The sequence below is a fragment of the Protopterus annectens genome, chromosome 5.part0 (genome assembly GCF_019279795.1).
Source record: "Protopterus annectens isolate FY-2018-M chromosome 5.part0, PAN1.0, whole genome shotgun sequence".
Taxonomy (NCBI): Eukaryota; Metazoa; Chordata; order Ceratodontiformes; family Protopteridae; genus Protopterus; species Protopterus annectens.
The window spans coordinates 1974963070-1974984362 of record NC_056735.1 but is presented as its reverse complement, the minus strand read 5'-3'; the positions used below and the strand labels follow the sequence as shown (position 1 = coordinate 1974984362).

Below are 21293 nucleotides of genomic sequence, written 5' to 3'. Positions count from 1 at the left end.
TACCATACGAAGGACTTTAGACATGATGATCAGTTGTTTTTTTTTTTTTTTCTTTTCCTCTATCAAGAAAGGTTGCACAGTGTCTAAGGTTACTATAGCCAGGTGGATATGTGTTTGTATTGTTTATTATTACTTCTGTGTGGGAAAGACCTTGAACTCAAGACTGAGAGCACTCTCTCATGGCTCAGGCTTATTCGGCAGCATTTCTTTGGACTGTACCTTTATGCAATATTACAACAGCAACTTACATGGTCTAGCTTGTTAAACATTTTAGTTTGAGCAAAATTGTTTCCATACCTTTTAGATCCCCATTTCTCAAAGGCTTGCTGGGGTTGGCCACCCACGATAAGCTAGGGATTCTGTCTTGTTGCTTCATTGTGTGTGCAGGACTGGACCAAATACAGAAGTTATTTACTTAACAGAATGACTGATTTGTCTGCTCTCTGGCTTGACACTGGAACAACCCCTCCCACCTTCCCCTTCCAATCTAATTTCCGTGGGACCCGTAGAACAATGGTGTTTTGTTAGTAGTCTGGACTTGATATTTGAAAATGTATTCTGATTGTGTAATTATTGCTTCTCTATACGCTGGTTTTACCACTTGATCTGGAGTATCTCCTCAGGGCAGGAAGTTATGGGATAGGGGAGGAGCTTGAGCTTGTGAGGGGATTCACTGCTGTAAGAAAAGGTGCCAAGGCAACTAGTCCTGTTCCATTGTTAGGACAGAAACCAGGCAAATCTATCATTCTGCTAAATATATAACTTATGTTTGAGTGAAATTTCCCTTTCCCATCTCCCCTGCCCCTATCCCCTGTAATTGACATGATTGATTAGGAGGTAGACTAAACCACAATGCATAGAGCAGAGGTTTGGCTGTATCAGACCTTTCCCCTTGTTCAGCAATTGCTTGACTATGGGGCAATACAATGGGAGCTAGAGCAAGAATAAAGGTTAGGTTTCTATGCCAGTATTTTCTAAGCTATAGAAGTGATAGGATATAAAAACTGTACCTGGTCCTCTCTAGGCTGAATTTGTTCCCACAAGTACCCAACTTCATGATACCCTGCAGTCACTGCTGCTGTTAGTCCTCCCTTTGGCATTCCAAATCACCCTGAACTGGAAGGATACTTCTTTGCAGATATAAGGACAGGAAAATTGTAAGGTTCATGGTTAGATCCCAGCATTTCCAACTTGCTTCCTTGCCTTTGAGCTCTCTACTACACCCAGGGAAATCCCTGTTCCTAGTGCTGGCCCTTCTCAAACTAAAAGGGATTCACATCCGCCCATACTTTGATTATTGCCTTCTGCTGTCACAGCGTTGGCAACAAATCCTGGAACTCCATCATTAGCACAGACTACCTCCAATATCTTTTTTTTTTTTTTTTTTTTTTTTTTTTGTCATCTTTCCCAAGACAGACCTCACTTTACCTCATACAGACTCAAAACCTTTCTATGAGTGCTTCTGAGGATAGGGTAAAGGCACTATCTTTATTAAGAAAACTACCTTCCATAGGCTCCTACTTTAGCCTCCTTTGCATCATGGAGAAAATAAAGGCCAGGGACTTGCAGAAGGTGTTGAGATACTTGACTTCAACCATTCTAATAGTTTGGCAAGGCAGATTGCACCTCCAAACGATTCAGTGGTTCTTGATGGACTTTTGAAGTTGACACTTGCACCCTGTAGACATGGGGCTCCCTTTGTTGCCCTGTATCTAGATGGTCATTCATATTGTGGGAGGACCAGGTGTGTGGGATTGAAGGGGGAGACCTTTCTGTCTACCAAGGCATGCCCACTCATTGGCAAGAGATGCTTCATATTTTGCATGGGCATGCAAACTCAGCCCTTCTCAGTTCAAGGACAGTGGTCCCTGTTATCAAAGGGTATGTACACCAATTTGAAGGAGGTTTTTAGCAGTCCTGTTGCCCTTAAGGCATTCAAAAATCGCTGAAAACTAGGTGTCCTATTACTTCACCCGGGGAAATGCCTGTCCATAATGTTGGGCTTCATCAGACTAAAAGAGAATCCACATCTACCTATATTTGGACGATTGCCAGCCACAATCTCAACCAAATCCTGGAAATCTCAGAATTACTAGAGGTTTTCTGTAATATCTCAGTTTTTGGTTAAACTCCCCATGTCAAAACCTACCTCACCACAGCCATATGGTGCATAAACAGAGGGAGGCACAAAATTATGTCTGCCTTGCAGCTTGGCAATGTGGGTGTGTGGCCTGGTCCATGCTAAAACTCAGGGCAGAGCATCTTCTCAGGACAACAGTGTAGCCAGTGACTTAAGCAGAACACCAGTAATGGACATTTTCGAAGAGGGTTTTCTGTTAGTTGGCAGACAAATGGGGTCTTACCAAGGTGGAGTTATTTTCCTCTCTTTTGAACCATCAGCTTGTGGTGTGTCATACAAGACTTCATAGCAGCAGGACCTGGAGGGTGGACACCTTTTGTTTTTAGCAGCAGCACCAGTTCCTGCATGCCCACCCTGCACGCATATACTTCTCACTTCCAGGTGGATGAGAAGGAAGTCCGGGAACAGCCCAATATGGTCCTCATTGATACTTGATATCCTTCCATATCACTGTTGCCGTATTTATAACACAAAGGATCTATTGCCAAGGGCAGCCTGACATCCGGGCAGTATGCCAAAGCCTTTAGGTTGCTTTAAGATATGTTGTATGTCACATGTATGCTCTTCCTGTAGCATAGGGCATAATGATGACATCTGGATGAACCATCCTCAGACCTTCTTTGCCACTAGTCTGAATGCCATCTTTTGATTGTCGGTCTGAATGCCTATATTCCGTTGCTGGTTTCACTGAGCCATTGTAGATAAGTGCCCTGTTGGAGTTCCTTTTCTTGTCTTTTTCTTTGTTTCTTGTGAACATTTCAGGTCATCCAAGAAGGGTAAATCCAGTGTGGAGACAGATTCCCCAATAAAGACCGCCATGTCCAGTGTTTGATTTGCCTTGGCACCTCGTATGACCAAACGTCCTGTTCCATCTGTCAGGCTTTTGTTCCTAAAACCTTATATAGTCACCTTTATTCTTTGGCACTGTATCTTGAGAATCACCGTCTTAAACTTCTTGTGAAAGATATGATGGAGGGAACTTCTCACCCTGAGGAGTAGCCATCGGGAAGAAGACCAAGAAGCCTAGGCCGGAATCTTTCTCTCTCCCGTCTCCAACAGACATCTCTCCCAAGATGAGTGAATGCCCGGAGGTTCACCCGGCTTTGTTGTTTGATTCCTCTGCAACAACCAGGTTGGAGGCAGTCAGGGATCCGACTTTTAGCACATCCAAGGAGGCTTTGCAGACATCCATTTCGGACATTCAAGCGAACTACGGATGGTCATTTCCTAGGGGCCCTAGGGGGTGTTCCTCAGAGTTTAGTCAGAGAAGAAGTCCCTACTACCATTGTTGAATGCCGTCCTGGGTCTGAGCTTTCCAAGTTTTGTAAGGCAGACGTCCCTTTAAAGAAAAACAAAAAACTAAACATATTTCTTCTGCTGCTAAGGATCTACAAAGTGAGTGGCAGGCCTTCACTCAGGGTTTGTCTAGTGCTTTGATGGCATTAAAACCTCTTCATGGCGTTTCTGTTCCATCTCCCCTTTGGTTCTCTACTGTTCTTAAAAGGCGCAGGGAACAGGATTGTTCTGAGGTGGAGTTGGATTTGGATGAGGAATCACTTGCTTACTTTTCTCTGATTCCTTCTCCTTTGGACTGTTGGTCAGAGGAAGAGTAATCTACCAGTCCTGATAGTCTCTTTGGAGCGATTTCTTTTGGGGACACAATTTCCAGGATGATGGAGTTCTTTAAATAGGATTGTGCTTGGGTCTCTGAGATTCATAATAAGTACTATAAGTTGCTGCAGATGGAATCTCCTAAACCTTTTGCTGTCCCTCCTGTTTAACTGCTTTGTTGGATGCATTTTCCAATGCCTCTAAAGCTCCAGATTCTCAGCCCCCTGCCCCCAAGGAATCCAACAGGTTCTATAGGGTGCCTGAGGACTGTAAAGTTTTGTACAAGTGTCCTGCTGCTAACCCCTCAGTGGTGTCTGTAGCCTCTGACAAGCCCTCTCAATTGCTTCCTTCTCAGAAGTTACTGCCCTCTGATAAAGATAGCAGAACCATGAAAAGGCCAGATGAGAAGGTTTACACCTCAGCTACATTGGCTTTTAGTGCTGTTTATTATCAGACCCATATGTATAGGTATTTGTTCTCTCCTAGCCCATGCTTGTCAGGTTATATCTAATCTTCCAGACTCTGAGGGTAAAACTTCTGCTCTTTCCCTGTTGAGGGACTTCCTCCAAGGTGGTTCTTTATTCCATCAAGTGTAGTTATGATTTAGCAGATGCTTCTTCTAGAGCTGCTGCTTTTGGGTCAGTGATAAGGAGGTATTCTTTGCTTCGGCTTCAACCTTTGCCTGATGATATCAAGGCTAAATTGATGGATGCTCCTCTTGATAATGAACACTTGTTTGGTGTAGCTGCGGTTGATATGTTTGTCCCTTCAGGATAAGGGAAGAATTTTCAGGAACTTAAACGTGCGTTTGTCTAGTTCCTAAATTTCAGAGAAACCATCCCAATAATCCAGCCTTTGTTCCCAGGCAATCTCGCCCTCCTAAGGGCAAAAAGGGTGGCAAGCAGGCTCCTCCTGCCAAGGCTACTCAGACTTCAGTTCCTCAGAAGTCTTCCTTTCCAGATAAACCAGGTGCTGTCTGACTATCCTATTCTTCCCAGCCACTTTCCTCCTTCTCTTCACTCCTCTGTCTCTTCCTATTTGCCTACAGATTACTCAGCATTCCTGGGTTCTGTTGATTATTTGTCAGAGGTACTTCATGGTATAGAAATCCCTTCCCTCTTTTATAGGTATTCCTCAGCCCCTTCAGAGCAACTCCTTTTTTCCAGCTGGGCTTCCAGACCTTTTGACTCTGTGTACTATTCAAGAGGTGCCTGTGTCCCTGGAGTAAAACCCCCTCACCCTTTGGATGTACCCAGAAAAGAGGGCACTTGGAGACTGATTCTAGACCTCTCTCATCTAAACATTTTTCTGAAGGTGCCCTTCTTTCAAATGTTGTCCCTTCAGACTTCATTCCTTACTTTTCCCAGATGGACGTCTGAGCTTCAAGCCCTTATGGCCTGTACTTTTTATGGTGTTTCATAAGGGCATGGTGTCCTTGTGTACTAATCCTTCTTTTATGCCGAAGGTGATTGAGTTGTCCCTTAATCAGTCTACTCATTTGCCCAGTTTTTTTCCCTTCTGTACAATTTGCCAGGGAGAGGGTGCTGCACACATTTAATGTACATAGACAACTCAGATTTTATTTGGATAAGATGAAGACTATTAGAAAATCTGATCAACTGTTTGTTCCTTTTCATCCCAGGTCTCTAGGATTAGTTGTATCCAAGCAAGCTATTTCTTGCATCTCTAAAGCTATTTCCTTTTGTTGTTCTTTTCATGATAAGAGCCTTCCTTTTCCTGTTGAGGCTTATTCTACTGGAGCTGTGGATTCTTCTGGTGCTTTTCTTCAAGGGTTTGGATACTAAATGTATTCTTGAGGCAGCTACCTGGACTTCTGTGCATACATTTACCAAGCTCTAAAAGTTGGATGGAATCTCCAGAGCTAGAGATGGTTTTGCTAGGGCCAACCTTCACGGCTTCCTAGAGGGCTCTACTGGTTCTTCCTTTTCCCAAGTTTTTTTACTGAGTTTTGGCACTTTCCCTTATGGTAGGAATAATGCCATAATGATATGGAAAGACATAGTACCATTGTATAAAATCTTGCCATAATGGTAGCTGTCCTTCTCTTCACTGTTGCAGTATTCACTCCCTCTCTCTCTGCCCCCTGGTCCATTTATTTTCTGGATGTACTGAATACCTCTCTTTTCCTTGGAATGGCGTTTCTACTGCAGTTCTCAGTTCTGAGGATGGTCTGTCCAGATGTCATCTTTATGCCCTAAGCTACACTCAAGAAGCATACATATGATGTACGGCATACCTTAAAGCAATTTGATATACTGGCCGGATATCAGGCTGCCCTTGGCAGGGGATCCCTTATGTTATGAGTACTGCAATAGTGAGCAGAAGGATATCTGCCATTCTAGTAAGATTTTACTGAACTGTGCTTTCTTTTATAGTAGCAAAGATGGTCAAGAAACCTCCATTTTACCTGCCACAAGAGATAGTCTTGCTCACCCAGAAAGCAAAAACCCTGGTACATCCAAACCATAAATAGCCTCAGGTTAATGGCCTGGAAGATCGGATGCTTATTCCTGTCAAGTGCTTTTCTATCGGGAATCCTAACTATTCCAAAATAAATCAGGAACCCTAACAAAGGGAAACTGTTCTGGTGAAATAGAAAAAAGTTTATTTTTCATTTTGTACAAGAAAAACAACTACCTGTTGAATGTGGGAGTAACCCCTTGTTATCACCTATTTGTCAAATCTTTTTACAGCAGGAATGTCTTAACTTTCTATAAAGTTGCATGTTTCATCTATATCTGCATGTCTGGTACTAACCTCTTCTCTGATAGTGGATGGCGTGGAAAAGTAGTTCCCAAGGGGACTGATTCACCTATGGTCACCTTGAATAGCTTTCCCTCCCACTTGGGGTATAAACATCATCTTGAAGCAGCTGACTTTGGAACTGTTTGAGTCAGTAGCCTTAGTATCGCTCAAAAAAGTATATCCTGATGAGAATAGCATCAGAGCTATGAGCCGTGATGGCAAATAAATAAAAAAAAAAATTCAGTCTGCCATAGCAGTAGCCTCGAGCTGGGGCTTCCAAGATGGCTGCACATTGAGTAACAGCTTATTTCTAGTTCTTCAATGTGAAAACAGAAACTCAGCAGAGGCCAGTAGACTTGTGTTTATGAGTAACTTTCAGTAACTGGCTAGCAAGTGCAATGTCTGGATGCCAGGAATAAAGAAATACAAAAGACTTGGAAAAAAATCAGCTATAAAAAGTGAGGAAGAAACACTGACTGGGGAAAGTTCTGTAGCTGTTCAGCAAAAAGCAATCCAACCTTCAAACATGACTTCCAATAACCTACAGGAAGATGTAAGACAACTGCATGCAGACCTGGTTAAAATAAACAAAACACTTGTGGAGTATATCTACACAAGTAACAAAAGGCTGGAAAAAATGAAATCAGCTTTAACCAGATATTCAGATAAGATGATAAAGCTGCAAAAATCAAAGGTTGAAATGAAGAAAAGGCTGGCTGAATGTGACTGCTCAGGAAGAGATATTTCAAAAAAATAATAGAATTAGAGGATGGAGCACTTAGGAAAAACATGAGATTTTCAGCTATGTGAGAGAAGCTGGAAAGAACAGACTGCATTAATTTTATGAAAGCACAAATAAGCAACTGGACTGGTATTCCATAACAGGAGTTTGTAGTTGAAATAGTGCATTGTGTATTTACTCCAAACCTGGCTATAAGAAAGCAGCCTAGATCTTTAATAGTAAAGATGCAATCCTACCAGAAGGAGTTGATTCTGACAAAACTGTGGCAGAAGGACAAAGTACTAAACGTGGGAGACGGCAGTGTGTGTTTGTGAAGAATGATTACTCATTGTACAGCAGACAGAAGAGGAGTAATTTATTCCACTATTCAGGGAATCTCGAGATGCAGGTCTGAGATTCAGTGCTAGCCTCAGGCCAAAGGTTTTCAGAGGTGACCTAGTGGATCCAACTGCTGATTTTGTTGCCAAAGTCCTAGACCAAAGGGGAGAGGATGCGCAACGTATGTTAGGTTTCCACTGGCAATTGTGGTACTTCATGACTAAGACTTTGTACATTAGACAAAAGCCAGTTGTTTTGTAAATTTTGCGCATGGTGAGGAGGGTAAACTAGATATGGAGTAGACACTGCCCAAGTGGTTAGGAAACTGTATTGTCTTCTGCAATGAAATAAAAGGCAGGCCTCTGCAGGAACATGAGTACATTCTAGCACAGCAGCCTTTACGTTGGTAGCCTCATTTAGGCAAGATTTGACCCAGGCCTTTTGAAAGATGACTACTTGATGATCAGTTCTTACACTCTCCACTAAAAGCTGGCTGTCCTCCCAAGGCGTAAAACAGATTGGAGAGGTAGTCCATGGTATGTTTGAGGAAGCATCCCAGGAGCAGGTGATGTCACTCGCTCATCATTTGAGAACTATGAGAGTCTGTTTCCATATGCTGTGATTACTACTGCAACAGTAACTGTAAAATTTGAAAATGCAGTACTGTACCTTAATTAGCTGGAAACACTGTATGCAATGAGACCGAGAAACGAAAGTCTTAATTACCCAAGCTCGTGCTCTATAGTTGTCAGTCTCTCCCTTATGAACCAAGTCTTGTGCATTGCTCAGTATGAATTCTTCAAACAGTGTAGTTCATTTAATAAGGTTTTATTAAATGTTCACAATATCCGAATACTGTCTCCATTAGCAGTTCTGATAATTCAAGTTGCTGCACATCATTCTGATTGTCCTGAACAACGTAAACTGACATAGTCTCTAGATGACCTGTTTTCTGTTCTCATGCTCGAGTGATAGACATCTTCTGTGAAGTAACAGGTCGAACAAACTTACTAACCTTAACTGCCCTGCTGTCCTGAACACAGCATATTATCCGTAATTTTCCTCTATTGACTATATCCACATCCCTAACCTTGATCCTCAGGCTACGTCTTGTTTTTTAGTTTTACTTATCTCTTGATTCTTTCCATGAAAAAGGAACATAACAAGAACTGTCTGCAATCTTCCCTTGAGGAACTGTTATTTCAGGAAGGTCAACATTCAGTGGAAGATTCTTTGTTTTTGCTTTCTAAAATGTATGCATAAAATGAAACACCATTTTGTAGCCAGCAAGGTCAACATTCAGTGAAAGATTCTTTGTTTCTGCTTTCCTAAAATGTATGCATAAATGAAACTCCATTTCTATGCTTATTTTATTCTTTAGCCGAATAACTACTGTACAATGAAAAACCCTGATATAACAGTGACCTTATGATGAAAATAGCCTAGTAATTACCTATGAACATAATGACCCCAGAGCGCCTTTCTAAGACTAGTCATGCCTCCCAAAGGTAAGACTTTAAAAACCCTCTTCCTTGCATCTGTAATGTAAACACCTTTATGCTAACCCCAACATAGTACATTTGTGTGAGAATTTATTTGTCTTTATCAGGAAAGTCTGACTGGGTAATAATCATTTGCAGCAGAGGACCAGGGATCAAAGCTTCATTTGTCTAAATTGCATTATACTTAGTTCCAGTTAAACACAGATTAGTTACGTTTCTATGTACATTTATGCACATATAACAGTTATATTTATATATTCAAAGATTTTACAGAGGTAGAAGTTGCTAAAGAGAAAGCCTGCATGCAACTTAGTGGATTGTACAGGTAGCAGTTATGTACTAAAATTGTTTTGTCATTTCAGTGAGAGGTTGAGTATTTGGAGAGTATTGTACAGTGAGCAGAAAGTCTTAACATGGTGATGAGCATGTGCAGGACCAGGACTAGGTAAGCTGCTGTTTAAGCAGTGGTTTAAAACAATTGAGTTTGTTGGAAGTGTTTTATTTGTGTGGGGATACTATTCCAGAGTTTAGCAATACAGTGGGAGTAGAGAGAGTCTCTTGCATTATTATTTGACTTATTTGTGAATATTAAGAATTTGTCACTAGAACAGAGGTCCCTTGTTGGACAGTAGGGCAGTGATACATTTTTTAGTGCAAGGCATTTTTCTGGATGATTGAGTGTGTTTGCTGTAGTTAGTTGTAAATATGTTGGGTAGTTGTGCAGTTCAAACCAGTTTAATTGCTGTAATCTATGACGATGGTGGGCCCTATGAAGGGGATTAGTGGCAAATTTACCTATTTTATTGTATTAGGAGTCAAGTTTCTCTGAGTACTGTTTTAAGTTAGGATAAGAGTGGCATATAAGAGACTTGGTAGTAAGAAGGTGGTGGCTAGAGTTTTTCTTGCAGCATCTGTAAGGTATCCATTGATCCTATAAAGGGAGCCTAGTTTCTAGTGTGTAGATTTAATGGTGTGCAGTATATGCTGGTCATATCTGAGATTGTCATCTGTTATAACACCTAGAAGTTTACTGCGACTTTCAGTTTCAATGACAGCATTATTTGCTGACTTTGATTAAAGATCGGTTTTGATTTTGGCCACTTTTTGAGGTAAAAACATTAACTTAGTTTTCTTGGGGTTGAGTAGGAGGTTTGCTTTTTTGAACCAGGTTTATACAGAGGAGAAATGTTTTTGGATACTTTGGATTTTTGAGAACCCAACATAACAGTAGATCCTTCAAGTATGGTCACTGTTGCAATACTTGTTCCCACTCCCTTCCATCTGAGAATGACCCTTATGTTACCTTCTGTACAAATGTTAACTGCAGGGCAAGATGACACAAAGAGGCACTCATTCTAAAATTTGTTATAGTCAATTCTTAGGCACATAGCTTATGGCTTCCACAAGGTTTGCTGGCAAAAAGAACAGATGCTAGTGTGAGCTATTGCCCTTTTTTATCCGGGATTCCAGAGAGCTTCTCCACATGTGGGTAATGTTTGTTTTCCACAGCTCTGTGCCCAAGAGAGTGCAGTCAGGCAGATATCAGTCTGCAGCTAATTACTAAATGAATACTTCTGCAATAGTAAGCTTACTCGAGCATCACTGTTACAAGTTCTTGTCCATATGCACTTCCTTTGCTTTTGTGGTGTAAATTCTGCTCGAGAATCACAATGTATGTATATATAGCAATTACCTTGCTTTTACAACTTCCTGGTCCAATTGATTTGAAAGTTGCAGCAGTGTCCATCACTTAGTGTACCACGTAATTTTTGGAATAGCAGAACTAAAAATGCATATGGGGATATATTGTAAGACCAGAGATGCACAGATTTATCCCAGTTTTTTGTTAGGCCTATAAGTAGCTGAAGTGTGGGGATACTGCCCTCATGTCAAAAGTATGCAGAGTATTTAAATCACTTTAAAGGTTAAAAAGTGAGATGTGAAGTTGTTCAATCTCGCTGTTCTTTCTTTACTGATGGGTTTGGAGCCGATCCATCTGCTCCAGTACGGCCGTATGCAAAGCTCAAGGTCTTCCAGTAGCAGGAGGCCAAGCCCTATCCCATGATGCACTGTGAATTACCTCAGATCTATTTTGCCGCGGCATCTGATCAGAGGTTGCAGTGCAAGTTCGGGCCTGTACTATTTTCAAAACTTATTTATTAGCAGTTATTTCTATGAAATTGTTGCTAAATTTTCCTAAATAGTTTGATAGGTTATTTCGCTTTATAGCTTCTTAAAAGCTCCCCTTTCCCATGTGTGATTAGTAGTATTTCATATATCGGCCTTGTGTGTTTTTGCCTAGTCTTTTTCTGCTGTAGTTTTTGGTATATCTGCAGATATGTATGTATATATATATATATATATATATATATATATATATATATATATATATATATATATATATATATATTTAGCTTTTCCTATTGTTGGCCTTCAGTATATTGGCCTTAGTTTAGTGAATAGTAGTTAATTTTCAAGGCTCGTTTTTCTGTGTGTTAGTTCAGAGCCTAGTGGTTTACTAATATTTGGTGACATCTTTCTTAGGCTCCTTTGTGTGTGTGTGTGTGCGCTATTAGAGCCTATGGTTTTGCTGGGTAGCTTACTATGTATATGTGTTATATTTTTCTTAGGCTCCTTGCATGTGTGTGTTGTTTGAGCCTAGAGTATTACTGATTATCTGCTCTGTGTTTTTCCTTAGTAGCAGAATGGCGGATGACAAAGATAAACACTCAAAGATTGGGTTTAAAAAGTGTCCAGACTGAGGTCAAAAAATGTCTGTTACTGATGGACATGTAACTTGTGTTTACTGCTTAGGAGCTGTCCACTTACAGGAGTCTTGTGCCATTTGCCATTCCTTTTCTTTGAGAGTGTTACTAGAGAGGAAGAGGAAACTGGTAGACATGGGCTTGTTAAAGCATTCCTTTCAAAAGGCTTTGAGTGACCAGGATGTGGCCAGCAAGTCTTCCAAGTCCTCTAGATCTTCTGTGGAATCTAAGGACTCTAAGCAGTCTAAGAAATCTAAAACATTGGAGGATTCTGCGACATTGGCTCCACAGACTTCAGAGCCGACTGTCTTTTCTTTTTGGAGCCGGCCCACAGCCTTGGAGCTGGTATCCGAAAGGCCTCTATCTCCATTGCTTCAGTCGGCACAGTCAGTGCATTCTTCTAGGTCTTCTGTCAGCTGGATATGGATCAATTGGTGCAGAAGCTTTTGCAGGCACCAGGCCTTGCTAAACTGTTGTCGGCTCCGACCTAAGTGGCTTTGGAGCTGAAGACCACTACTCCTGACTTGACTACTCCTCCTCCAAGCTGTACCAGGCCTTCGGAGCCAGAGGAAGCAGACCTGCTGATCGTGGAGCCTTTGGAGCCGAGACCTGCTCCAGTGTCCTCGGCTCCATCCATTCTGGTGTCCTCGGCACCGACCTGGGACTCTAGAGCCGACACTCTCCAGTCGGATCCGGGGAGGATAGTCAGACCGACTTGTTGGTGCCGACTCTTCCTCTTGGGGCTTCGGCTCGGCTCCTACCTCCAGCTCGGAGCTCATGACCTCGATGCAGGAGGGGTTGGCAGTTCCTTCGGGTCCGTCGACCCCTTCACATCAGAGCCGTGTTGCCTTCAAGGCCATGAGGAGAGCCTTGTCCCCCAAGACATCCTCGACTTCAGACCTTGCTTCCTCATCCCCCAAAGCGCCTGTGTCTGCTTCCATCATCCAGGCTAGGTATAGAGACTCAGAGCCTCAGGTAGCCTCACAGGGTGCCCCCCGCTCTTCCGAGACCTCCCCAGAGGTTCCCACTGAGGAGGTTCTCAGGAAGAGATTGTGCAAGAGGAGACACTTGGACTCCCCACAGGAGTCTTTAACATCTGACACTGACTTGGATGAGTCAGAAGGGTCCCCGCGGTCCCCCTCTGAGGATATCTCTTTTGCTGCGATACTCGAGATCCATAGGTAGAGGGGTGATTGGCAGTACAAAAGCCCTACTGAGGATGAATCAGTTCTCCTGAAGGCTTTCGGGTCTCAATCCTCCACCTCATCGGTGTCTCCGCCCTTCGATGAACTCATGCAGTTGGTCTCTTGGAAGGCGTGGGAGTCACCGAAGTCCATGGAGCCAGTTCCTAGGAGGCCTAATAAGTTTATATCAGCTCCACCAGATAAAACCTTATCCAAAGGAGTCCCTGTTGATGCCATGGTGGTGGTGGCCACCACCAAAAAGGAAACGTCTGAGACATCCTCGTTTATTCATCCTCCTAATAGAGAGTCTAGGATCATGGATAGATATGAGAAATGCATGTTCAGTTCAGTGACTTTTACTCTCCGCTCACTGAACTACTTAACCCATTTCACTAGGTTGCAAAGAGATCTCCTTAAGGAGTTGAGAGATACTCTTCAGGATACTGTAGCTGCAGGGGACTCTGGCAAAGTTGCTGCCCAGTTTGCTACCCAAAATTCTATTGTCAACTCATCCATGCGTCTCATATATGCAGCTGATGGAACAAGTAGGGCAAGCGGGTACAGGAATCGCTCTCAGAAGACATTCCTGGATGCACTTGCGTTCCTTCGCGGAGCCCTTTTAAGTCTTTCTTTGTAAACACCCCTTTTGATGGCTCATCCCTTTTTGGGCCTAAAGTGAAGGAAACTTTGACCAGGTGTTAACAGGAGAGAAAGACTGTCTGCCGTCTGAGTCCATTTTTCCACCTCTACGCGGCCTTATCCCAAAGGCCAAAGGGGAGGGAAAATGTGGTTCCGGAAAGCCCAAGGAGCCTTTCAGGACACACGTTGTGACCCCTCCCCCTCTAGGAGCAGAGGAGGGGGTAATAGTGTAAGACACCGACCTCGCGGCAGAGGAGGTCTGCAACATCAGGGTTACAGAGATCACTTCTCTGGTCAATCCTACCAGCATTCCTGAAAGGAGGCCCAACTGTCCTGCTCTGGAGGCAGTCGGGGGTCGCTTATCTTTGTATCCAGACGCCTGGCAAGAAATAAGACAGCTGGGTACAAAGTATTTCCAGGGGGTACTTCATACCATTCGCCTCACCCCCCCCCCGTCCATAAGGAGAATCCCAGATGCTCCATCCAGTTAAAGGGAACAAGCAACCATAGAGGTCCGCATGTTGCTAGAAAAAAAGTCATCCAGCCAGTCCCAGCAGACCAAACAGGATCCGGAACTTACTCAAGGTTCTTTTTGTTCCAAAGAAAACAGGGGACTGGAGACCCATTTTGGACCTCAGCAGACTCGACCAATATGTGAAGAAAGAGAAGCTCTGGATGGTCCCGCTCCAGTCTATACTTCCCTTTTTAGGGAAAGACAATTGGATGTGCTCGATAGATCTCAAGGATGTGTACTACCACATAATAATGGCCAGGCCATCCAGAGATCACCTGCGTTTCCAGCTGGGAGCCAATCATTATCAATTTCGGGCCCTGCCCTTTGGTCTCACTACAGCCCCCGAGAGTGTTCACCAAATGCATGGTAGTGGTCAAGACTCACCTGAGGCGTCTAGGATTCCAGGTGTTTCCATACCTAGACGATTGGCTCCTTACTGCCACCTCCAGGCATCAACTGATTCAGGCAAGGGAATACACTCTGGCACTCTGCAATCATCATTTAGGCATTACAATCAACTCAGAAAAGTCTGCCTTGTCGCCATCGCAGCATATCGTTTTTATCGGGGCAGAGCTAGACATTTCAACCACGACTCTAAGACTACCAATCGAAAGAATCTTCCTTATTCATCAGCATGTCAGCTCATTCGTATCGAAAGACAGAGCACCAGCTTCAGAAGTTCTAAAAGTATTGGGTTTGATGGCTGCAGCAATCCTGGCCATACCATAAGCAAGAATGCATATTCGGATTCTTCAATGGCTGTTGTTCACTCAATGGTCTTACCAGGAACTTCCAATGGATCATACGATTTTGATTACGAGCTCTCGCAAGAAAGATCTCCAGGGGTGGTTGACGTCTCTTCACGTCACCATAGGACTCCCCTTTGTTTTACCCCCTCCAGTGGCCATTGTGACCACGGACGCTTCCCTGATTGGGGGGGGGGGGGTATTTTCAGGAAAAGACTGCCCAAGGCACATGGACAGATCGAGTCACTTTCGCATATCAATGTTCTGGAGATGAGAGCAGTACTTTTGGCGTTGCAGTACTTCCAGGACTCTCTTCCCCTAGGAACTATTACAATTCAGACAGAAAATATGTTAGTAGTCTAGTACTTGAACAAGTGGGGGGAACCAAGTCTTAACCCCTTTGCCGAGAAGCCCTCAGAGTTTGGCAGTGGGCTGTGTCCTCCCAGCGCTTTCTGTTGGCAACGTACATCCCGGGGAGATCCAAAGTGATAGCAGACAAACTGAGCAGGGCAATCTTGTTGCCACACGAGTGGTCCATCAAGAAAGAGATTGCGCACAGGATTTTCCGCAAATGGGGCCAGCCTTGCTGCGACCTTTTTGCCAGCCACATCAACACGAAATGTAGAAGCTACTTTGCTTTGATTCCTCCTTCGGGAGAAGTCCCGAGAGACGCACTCATACAAGATTGGCCCCCGGGTCTCCTCTATGCTTTTCCACCAATCCCATTGATACCCAGAGTTCTACAGAAAGCAAAATCCCTGGGAAGGTCCATCATTCTTATAGCCCTTCATTGGCCTCGGCAGATTTGGTTCCCATTCCTTCAACATCATCTCTTGGAGGATCCCAGGATTCTGGACCCAGTTCCAGACCTTCTGACACATCCATCGGGGGACGTGCATTCTTCTCTGCAGTCACTGAAGCTGACAGCTTGGCTGCTCCAGTTCCCCTCATAGCCAGGCTTCACAACTTCTCCAGTGAGACAAAACAGATTCCTTTGTCTTCTCACAAGCCCATCCACTAGAATATTATATCTTAGTAAGTGGAAGAGATTTTCCATATGGGCTTCTAAGCAGAACATGGATCCTTACCAAACCCCTTTGACATCCATACTAGAATTCTTGACTATGATCTTTAATAAAGGAGTGGCAGCCGCAACAGTTCAGGTTCAGTTGTCTGCTATATCTAACTTTCATCTCGGGATTGACAGGCTAAATAACATGTCCCACAAGTTATCCAAGGCTTTTCTCAAGGGAACATTTCATATGAGACCTCCAGTGAAAACTCCCTATTCTCCATGGAATTTAAATTTTATGCTGTCTTGTATAATCCTTCCACCATTTGAACCAGCATCATCTTGTGACCTCAAATATTTGTCGTGGAAAACCATTTTCTGGTAGCTGTTACTTCTGCCCGCAGAGTGTCAGAACTTCAGGCTTTTGTCGATCAGCCCACCTTATTTGATTTTTCATGCTGACAGAGTATCTCTTAGGACAAACTCCTGCTTTTTTCCCAAAGTTTGTTCCGAAACTAATATCAACCAAGTCATTGAGTTACTAATTTTCTTCCCTAATCATTCCAATAAGTTGGAGTGTATGCTGGACAAACTTGATGTTCACAGACAGCTCAGATTTTATTTGGATAGAACAAAAGATTTCAGGAAATCTGACCAACTAGCTGTATTCTGTTTAGGAGAGTATTTGGAGAGTATCATACAGTGAGCACAAAGTCTTAACATGGTGATGAGCATGTGCAGGACCAGGACTAGTTAAGATGCTGTTTAAGCAGTGGTTTAAAACTGTTGAGTTTGTTGGTGTTTTATTTGTGTGGGGATACTATTCCAGAGTTTAGTAATGCACTGGGAGTAGAGAGAGTCTCTTGCATTATTATTTGACTTATTTGTGAGTATTAAGAATTTGTCACTAGAACAGAGGTCCGTTGTTGGACAGTAGGGCAGTGATACATTTTTTAGTGCAGGGCATTTTTCTGAATGATGAATGAGTGTGTTTGCTGTAGTTAGTTGTAAATATGTTGGGTAGTTGTGCAGTTCAAGCCAGTTTAATTGCTGTAATCTATGACAATGGTGGGTCCTATGAAGGGGATTAGTGGCAAATTTACCTATTTTATTGTATTAGGAGGCAGATACCCGCGGTGGTGGTGCTGCAGTAGCGTTGTCGCCTCACAGTAAGACGCTGTCCGGTTCGATTCTCAGCTAGAGCGTCTTCTGCGTGGAGACATGCGTGAATGGGCATACCTTCGTTGAAGGTTGTGCGTCAGGCCTGGCAAGCCGGTACGTAAAAATCAACTGCCAATCATTAGCGGACCAGAGTTCCGTTGTGGCGACCCTTAACTGGGAAAAGCCAAAAGACACAAATTGTATTAGGAGGCAAGTTTCTTTCTTTGAGTACTGTTACGTTAAGAGTGGCATATAAGAGACTTGGTAGTACGAAGGTGGTGGCTAGAGTTTTTCTTGCAGCATCTGTAAGGTATCCATTGATCCTATAAAGGGAGCCTAGTTTCTAGTGTGTAGATTTAATGGTGTGCAGTATATGCTGGTCATATTTGAGATTGTCATCTGTTATAATACCTAGAAGTTTACTTAGTTTCAATGATGGTATTATTTGCTGACTTTATGATGAAAGATCGGTTTTGATTTTGGCCACTTTTTGAGGTAAAAAAAACATTAACTTAGTTTTCTTGGGGTTGAGTAGGAGGTTTGCTTCTTTGAACCAGGTTTATACAGAGGAGAAATATTTTTGGGTACTTTGGATTTTTGAGAACCCAACATAACGGTAGATCTTCAAGTACGGTCACTGTTGCAATACTTGTTCCCACTCCCACCCGAGAATGACCCTTATGTTACCTTCTTTACAAATGTTAACTCTGCAGGGCAAGATAACACAGAGGCTCTCATTCTAAAATTTGTAATAGTCAATTCTTAGGCATGTAGGATATGGCTTCCACGAGGTTTGCTGGCAAAAAGAACAGATGCTAGTGTGAGCTAATGCCCTTTTTATCCAGGATTCCAGAGAGCTTCTCCACATGTGGGTAATGTTTGTTTGCACTCTGTTGGGCACAGAGTTGCGGAAGTCAGGCAGATATCAGTCTGCAGCTAATTTCTAAATGAATATTTCTGCAATATTAAGCTTACTCGAACATCACTGTTACAAGTTCTTGTCCATATGCAGTTGATTTGAAAGCTGCAGCAGTGTCCATCACATAGTGTGCCATGGGTGCCAGAGGGCCATATTTGCAATTTTTGGAATAGCAGAACTAAAAATGCATATGGGGATATATTGTAAGACCAGAGATGCACAGATTTATCCCAGTTTTATTGTTAGGGCTATAAGTAGCTGAAGTGTGGGGATACTGCCCTCATGTCAAAAGTATGCAGAGTATTTATTTCAATTTAAAGGATAAAAAGTGAGTTTTAGAATCTGCAGTTTGTTTGGATCACAGGTGAGTTTTCAAAGTGATGGGATCTGTAGGAGTAGGTATCGCACTTTCAATAGGGTGCCTTTCGACACAGACTCTTTATCCATTATCCTTGTAACCCCATTTCCATTTTCTGGCTTTAATTCCAGAATAAGTTTGAGAAACTATAGTTTGTGTATATAAGTCTTTCAGATAATGCCATGATAGACAAGAGCATAAAGCAGAAACCACCAAATCATTTGTTGTCTCAGGTGCAGCTGAGATAGAAAACAAGATTTTAAAAATGGATTTCTGAATTTATAGTCAATCATTTATCTTTGAGCATCAAATGACAGGTTTTTGTTCCTGAAATTTGCCCATTACAAATAAAGCTATAGTTTTTTTTACACGTCATTACCTTGAAGCTGTTGTATATTAAACAAAAAATAATTTTTAAACTGTCTTTTCTTTGATTTCAGATGCAGTAATTATGTGCACCACCAGAAGATGAATAACAGAATGTGCACCATATTTAATAACTGTCCTTTGGAAGTAACTACAGCAAAAACAAAGGTCATATATTACAATCAATTTGATTAAATCTTTGAAGTTGGCATGCATGCAAAAAGCTGGAACCATGCAAGTTGAGATCCCTACACGTCTATAATTGAGAAGACAAGAACACAAATGCTCGACTTAAACTGTGTTTTTCCATTTACACGTGGGAGTAGAACACAAGTGCTCTCAATGTAGTAAATGTCTAAAAGTGTGCTTCTACCAAAAGATTATCTAGCTTTTGTGAAAGGGTCACCTTATGTTATTTGGGTTACCTGAATGGTTTGCTTCATACTGAGGCATTGCTTTTAAGGCTTGTCCGCTGTATTTTTATTTTATTTGTATCTAGATAGATATATATGTTATAAAACAAGTTTCAGATCTGAGAAATTGCTATTTCTGGAGGGGCTGACTTACGCCTTCATTGTCCATGACTGTCATAAGCAAAATACACTAAAAATCTACATACATATTTCTTTACTGAAGTATAATGTAAGCAACAGCTAAGGAAACTCAACCAAGGACCGAAGTCCACAGCAGTAACTGAAGAAACCTGAATCGAACAAGAGCAAATTATCAGTTCCCATTTGTGGGTTTAGTTTTTAAGGCATTTTTGGGGTTATGTAACTTGCTATATTTTATTCTAAGTTTTGTGACCAATGTCCAGCCCATATGTGTAGAAACATGGTAAGATGAAACTCATTCAGTAGTTATCCATCCGCATAAGGGACGTTAAGATTTAAGAAACTTTCTTGTTCCTTTCTGCACAAAGGAAATACTAAAGAAAAGAGTCTGTCTGTGGCTTTGCTACAGCTGCTATTGTCATTCGGTCTAAAATCACTTTTTATAATGGGTTTACTTTGAACTGAAGTATTTTTATGCAGTTCAGTTCCCAAAGCTCTTTGTATTATACAGTATAAGACTTCCATTTCACAAATTCCCTCACCTTTGGTGTTTTGGTCATTGATTTATAAATGCAAAATAGACATCAAAAATTTGTAAGCTGAAGAAATCCCCAACAAAAACTAGACTTAATCTGTTTCTTAAACACAAAATGTAGTTTCTGTTCTGGTTGTGCTGCTACTTGTGGGTTGGGTTTTCTCAGACTACAGTTGATTGGGAATAAGGTTAGGTTTGAATTATGGCATCATAAAGAAAACAAGTAGGATAAAATGATGAACTTGAAGATGTACGAGAAAACTTTTAAAATGTACTAAAAGTCTTATTGTGTATGAATGTCCAAGATGATTGTAAAATAGCAGACTGCATTTGCTAATCAACTAAGTCCACATTTGGAATTTTTTAAAATAAGGATTATACCTTTACTCTATGATTTAAAAAATAGAATCTTTCAATGAACGATTAAAAGTAATGCCTCCGAAATATTGTGCTACTTTTTTCCACACACTCTGCAGTTACAATTTGCAACATGAGCAGTAATTGCACTTTTTTCCTAAATATTGAAGAGGGAAATTAGTAAATGCATCTGAAAGTATATGAAATGGTGTCTGAAACTAATCAGATTAGCAAAAAGTGACAAAAGTCAGACATTAACAAGTGACTGATTGCTGATCTTCACATTCCATAGAAAGTGATATGTCTACTTGGCATGATGTATGTCGGAGAACATGTAATTGAAAAATGTTAATTTACCTTGTGTTGTATTTTATTGTGGAATATTTTATTGATGTTAGATGATTAAATGCAATTTAGATTAATGTTATTTAAAAAAATTGTGCCTGCAAACATATTGTACTGGAACAATTTTAAATGGTGCTGTAAAGTTCTGACATGTATTGTATAGAACTATGACATTCTAATTTTATTAAGTCATAATCATGGAGTATGGTTGCATTAAATAATGCAGCAACCAGATCTTTGCACAAGGTTTCTTGTTTACATTTACCTGTTTGTACAATTTTTGTGATACTTAGTCTGAAATTAGTATTACCTTACCAGTAACAGTGTATAATATCTAAAGTATTTTTTCTTTTCCTTTTTTTCAACATTTTTCTTTACAACAGCAATTATCGTCTGTGATGTGCGATACATTATAGATTTTGCACCTAGTTCTTTTCATTATATACTTTAAACACTGAGATCTCGCCGTCTGATAGCCCATTAGACAAGGAATACCCATTTTCTTGCTGTTTTATCTGTCACTCCATTATTTACACTCCATATCTGAATCTGTTTTAGTGGGATCCAGATAACTAATTTTGATTCTGCAGAATTGGAGGTATCCTAATCAATCCAGAAACGCATTTAAGTGCACGAAAGAAGTGTCCCATGTTTTGGGAACTTTTGTCTTAGAATTGAATTTAAATACATTTGGAACTAAAAGTATGCCAACATCCTGTAGTCATAGGCTTGTACACTTTGATGTGCCAGTTTAAGGAA

At 41.6% G+C, this 21293-nt stretch overlaps 1 protein-coding gene across 2 annotated transcripts in view; it reads left to right on the top strand.

Moving 5' to 3' along the window:
- BORA (BORA aurora kinase A activator) overlaps positions 1 to 20080 on the top strand; it is a 1242116-nt gene extending 1222036 nt beyond the window's left edge. For both annotated transcript variants that reach the window (XM_044071743.1, XM_044071742.1), the window contains one exon: positions 18818 to 20080. In XM_044071743.1, the coding sequence (XP_043927678.1) occupies positions 18818 to 18826 (9 nt within the window). In that variant the 3' untranslated portion in view covers positions 18827 to 20080. The remainder of the gene's footprint in view (positions 1 to 18817) is intronic.
- Positions 20081 to 21293: the final 1213 nt, after the last annotated feature.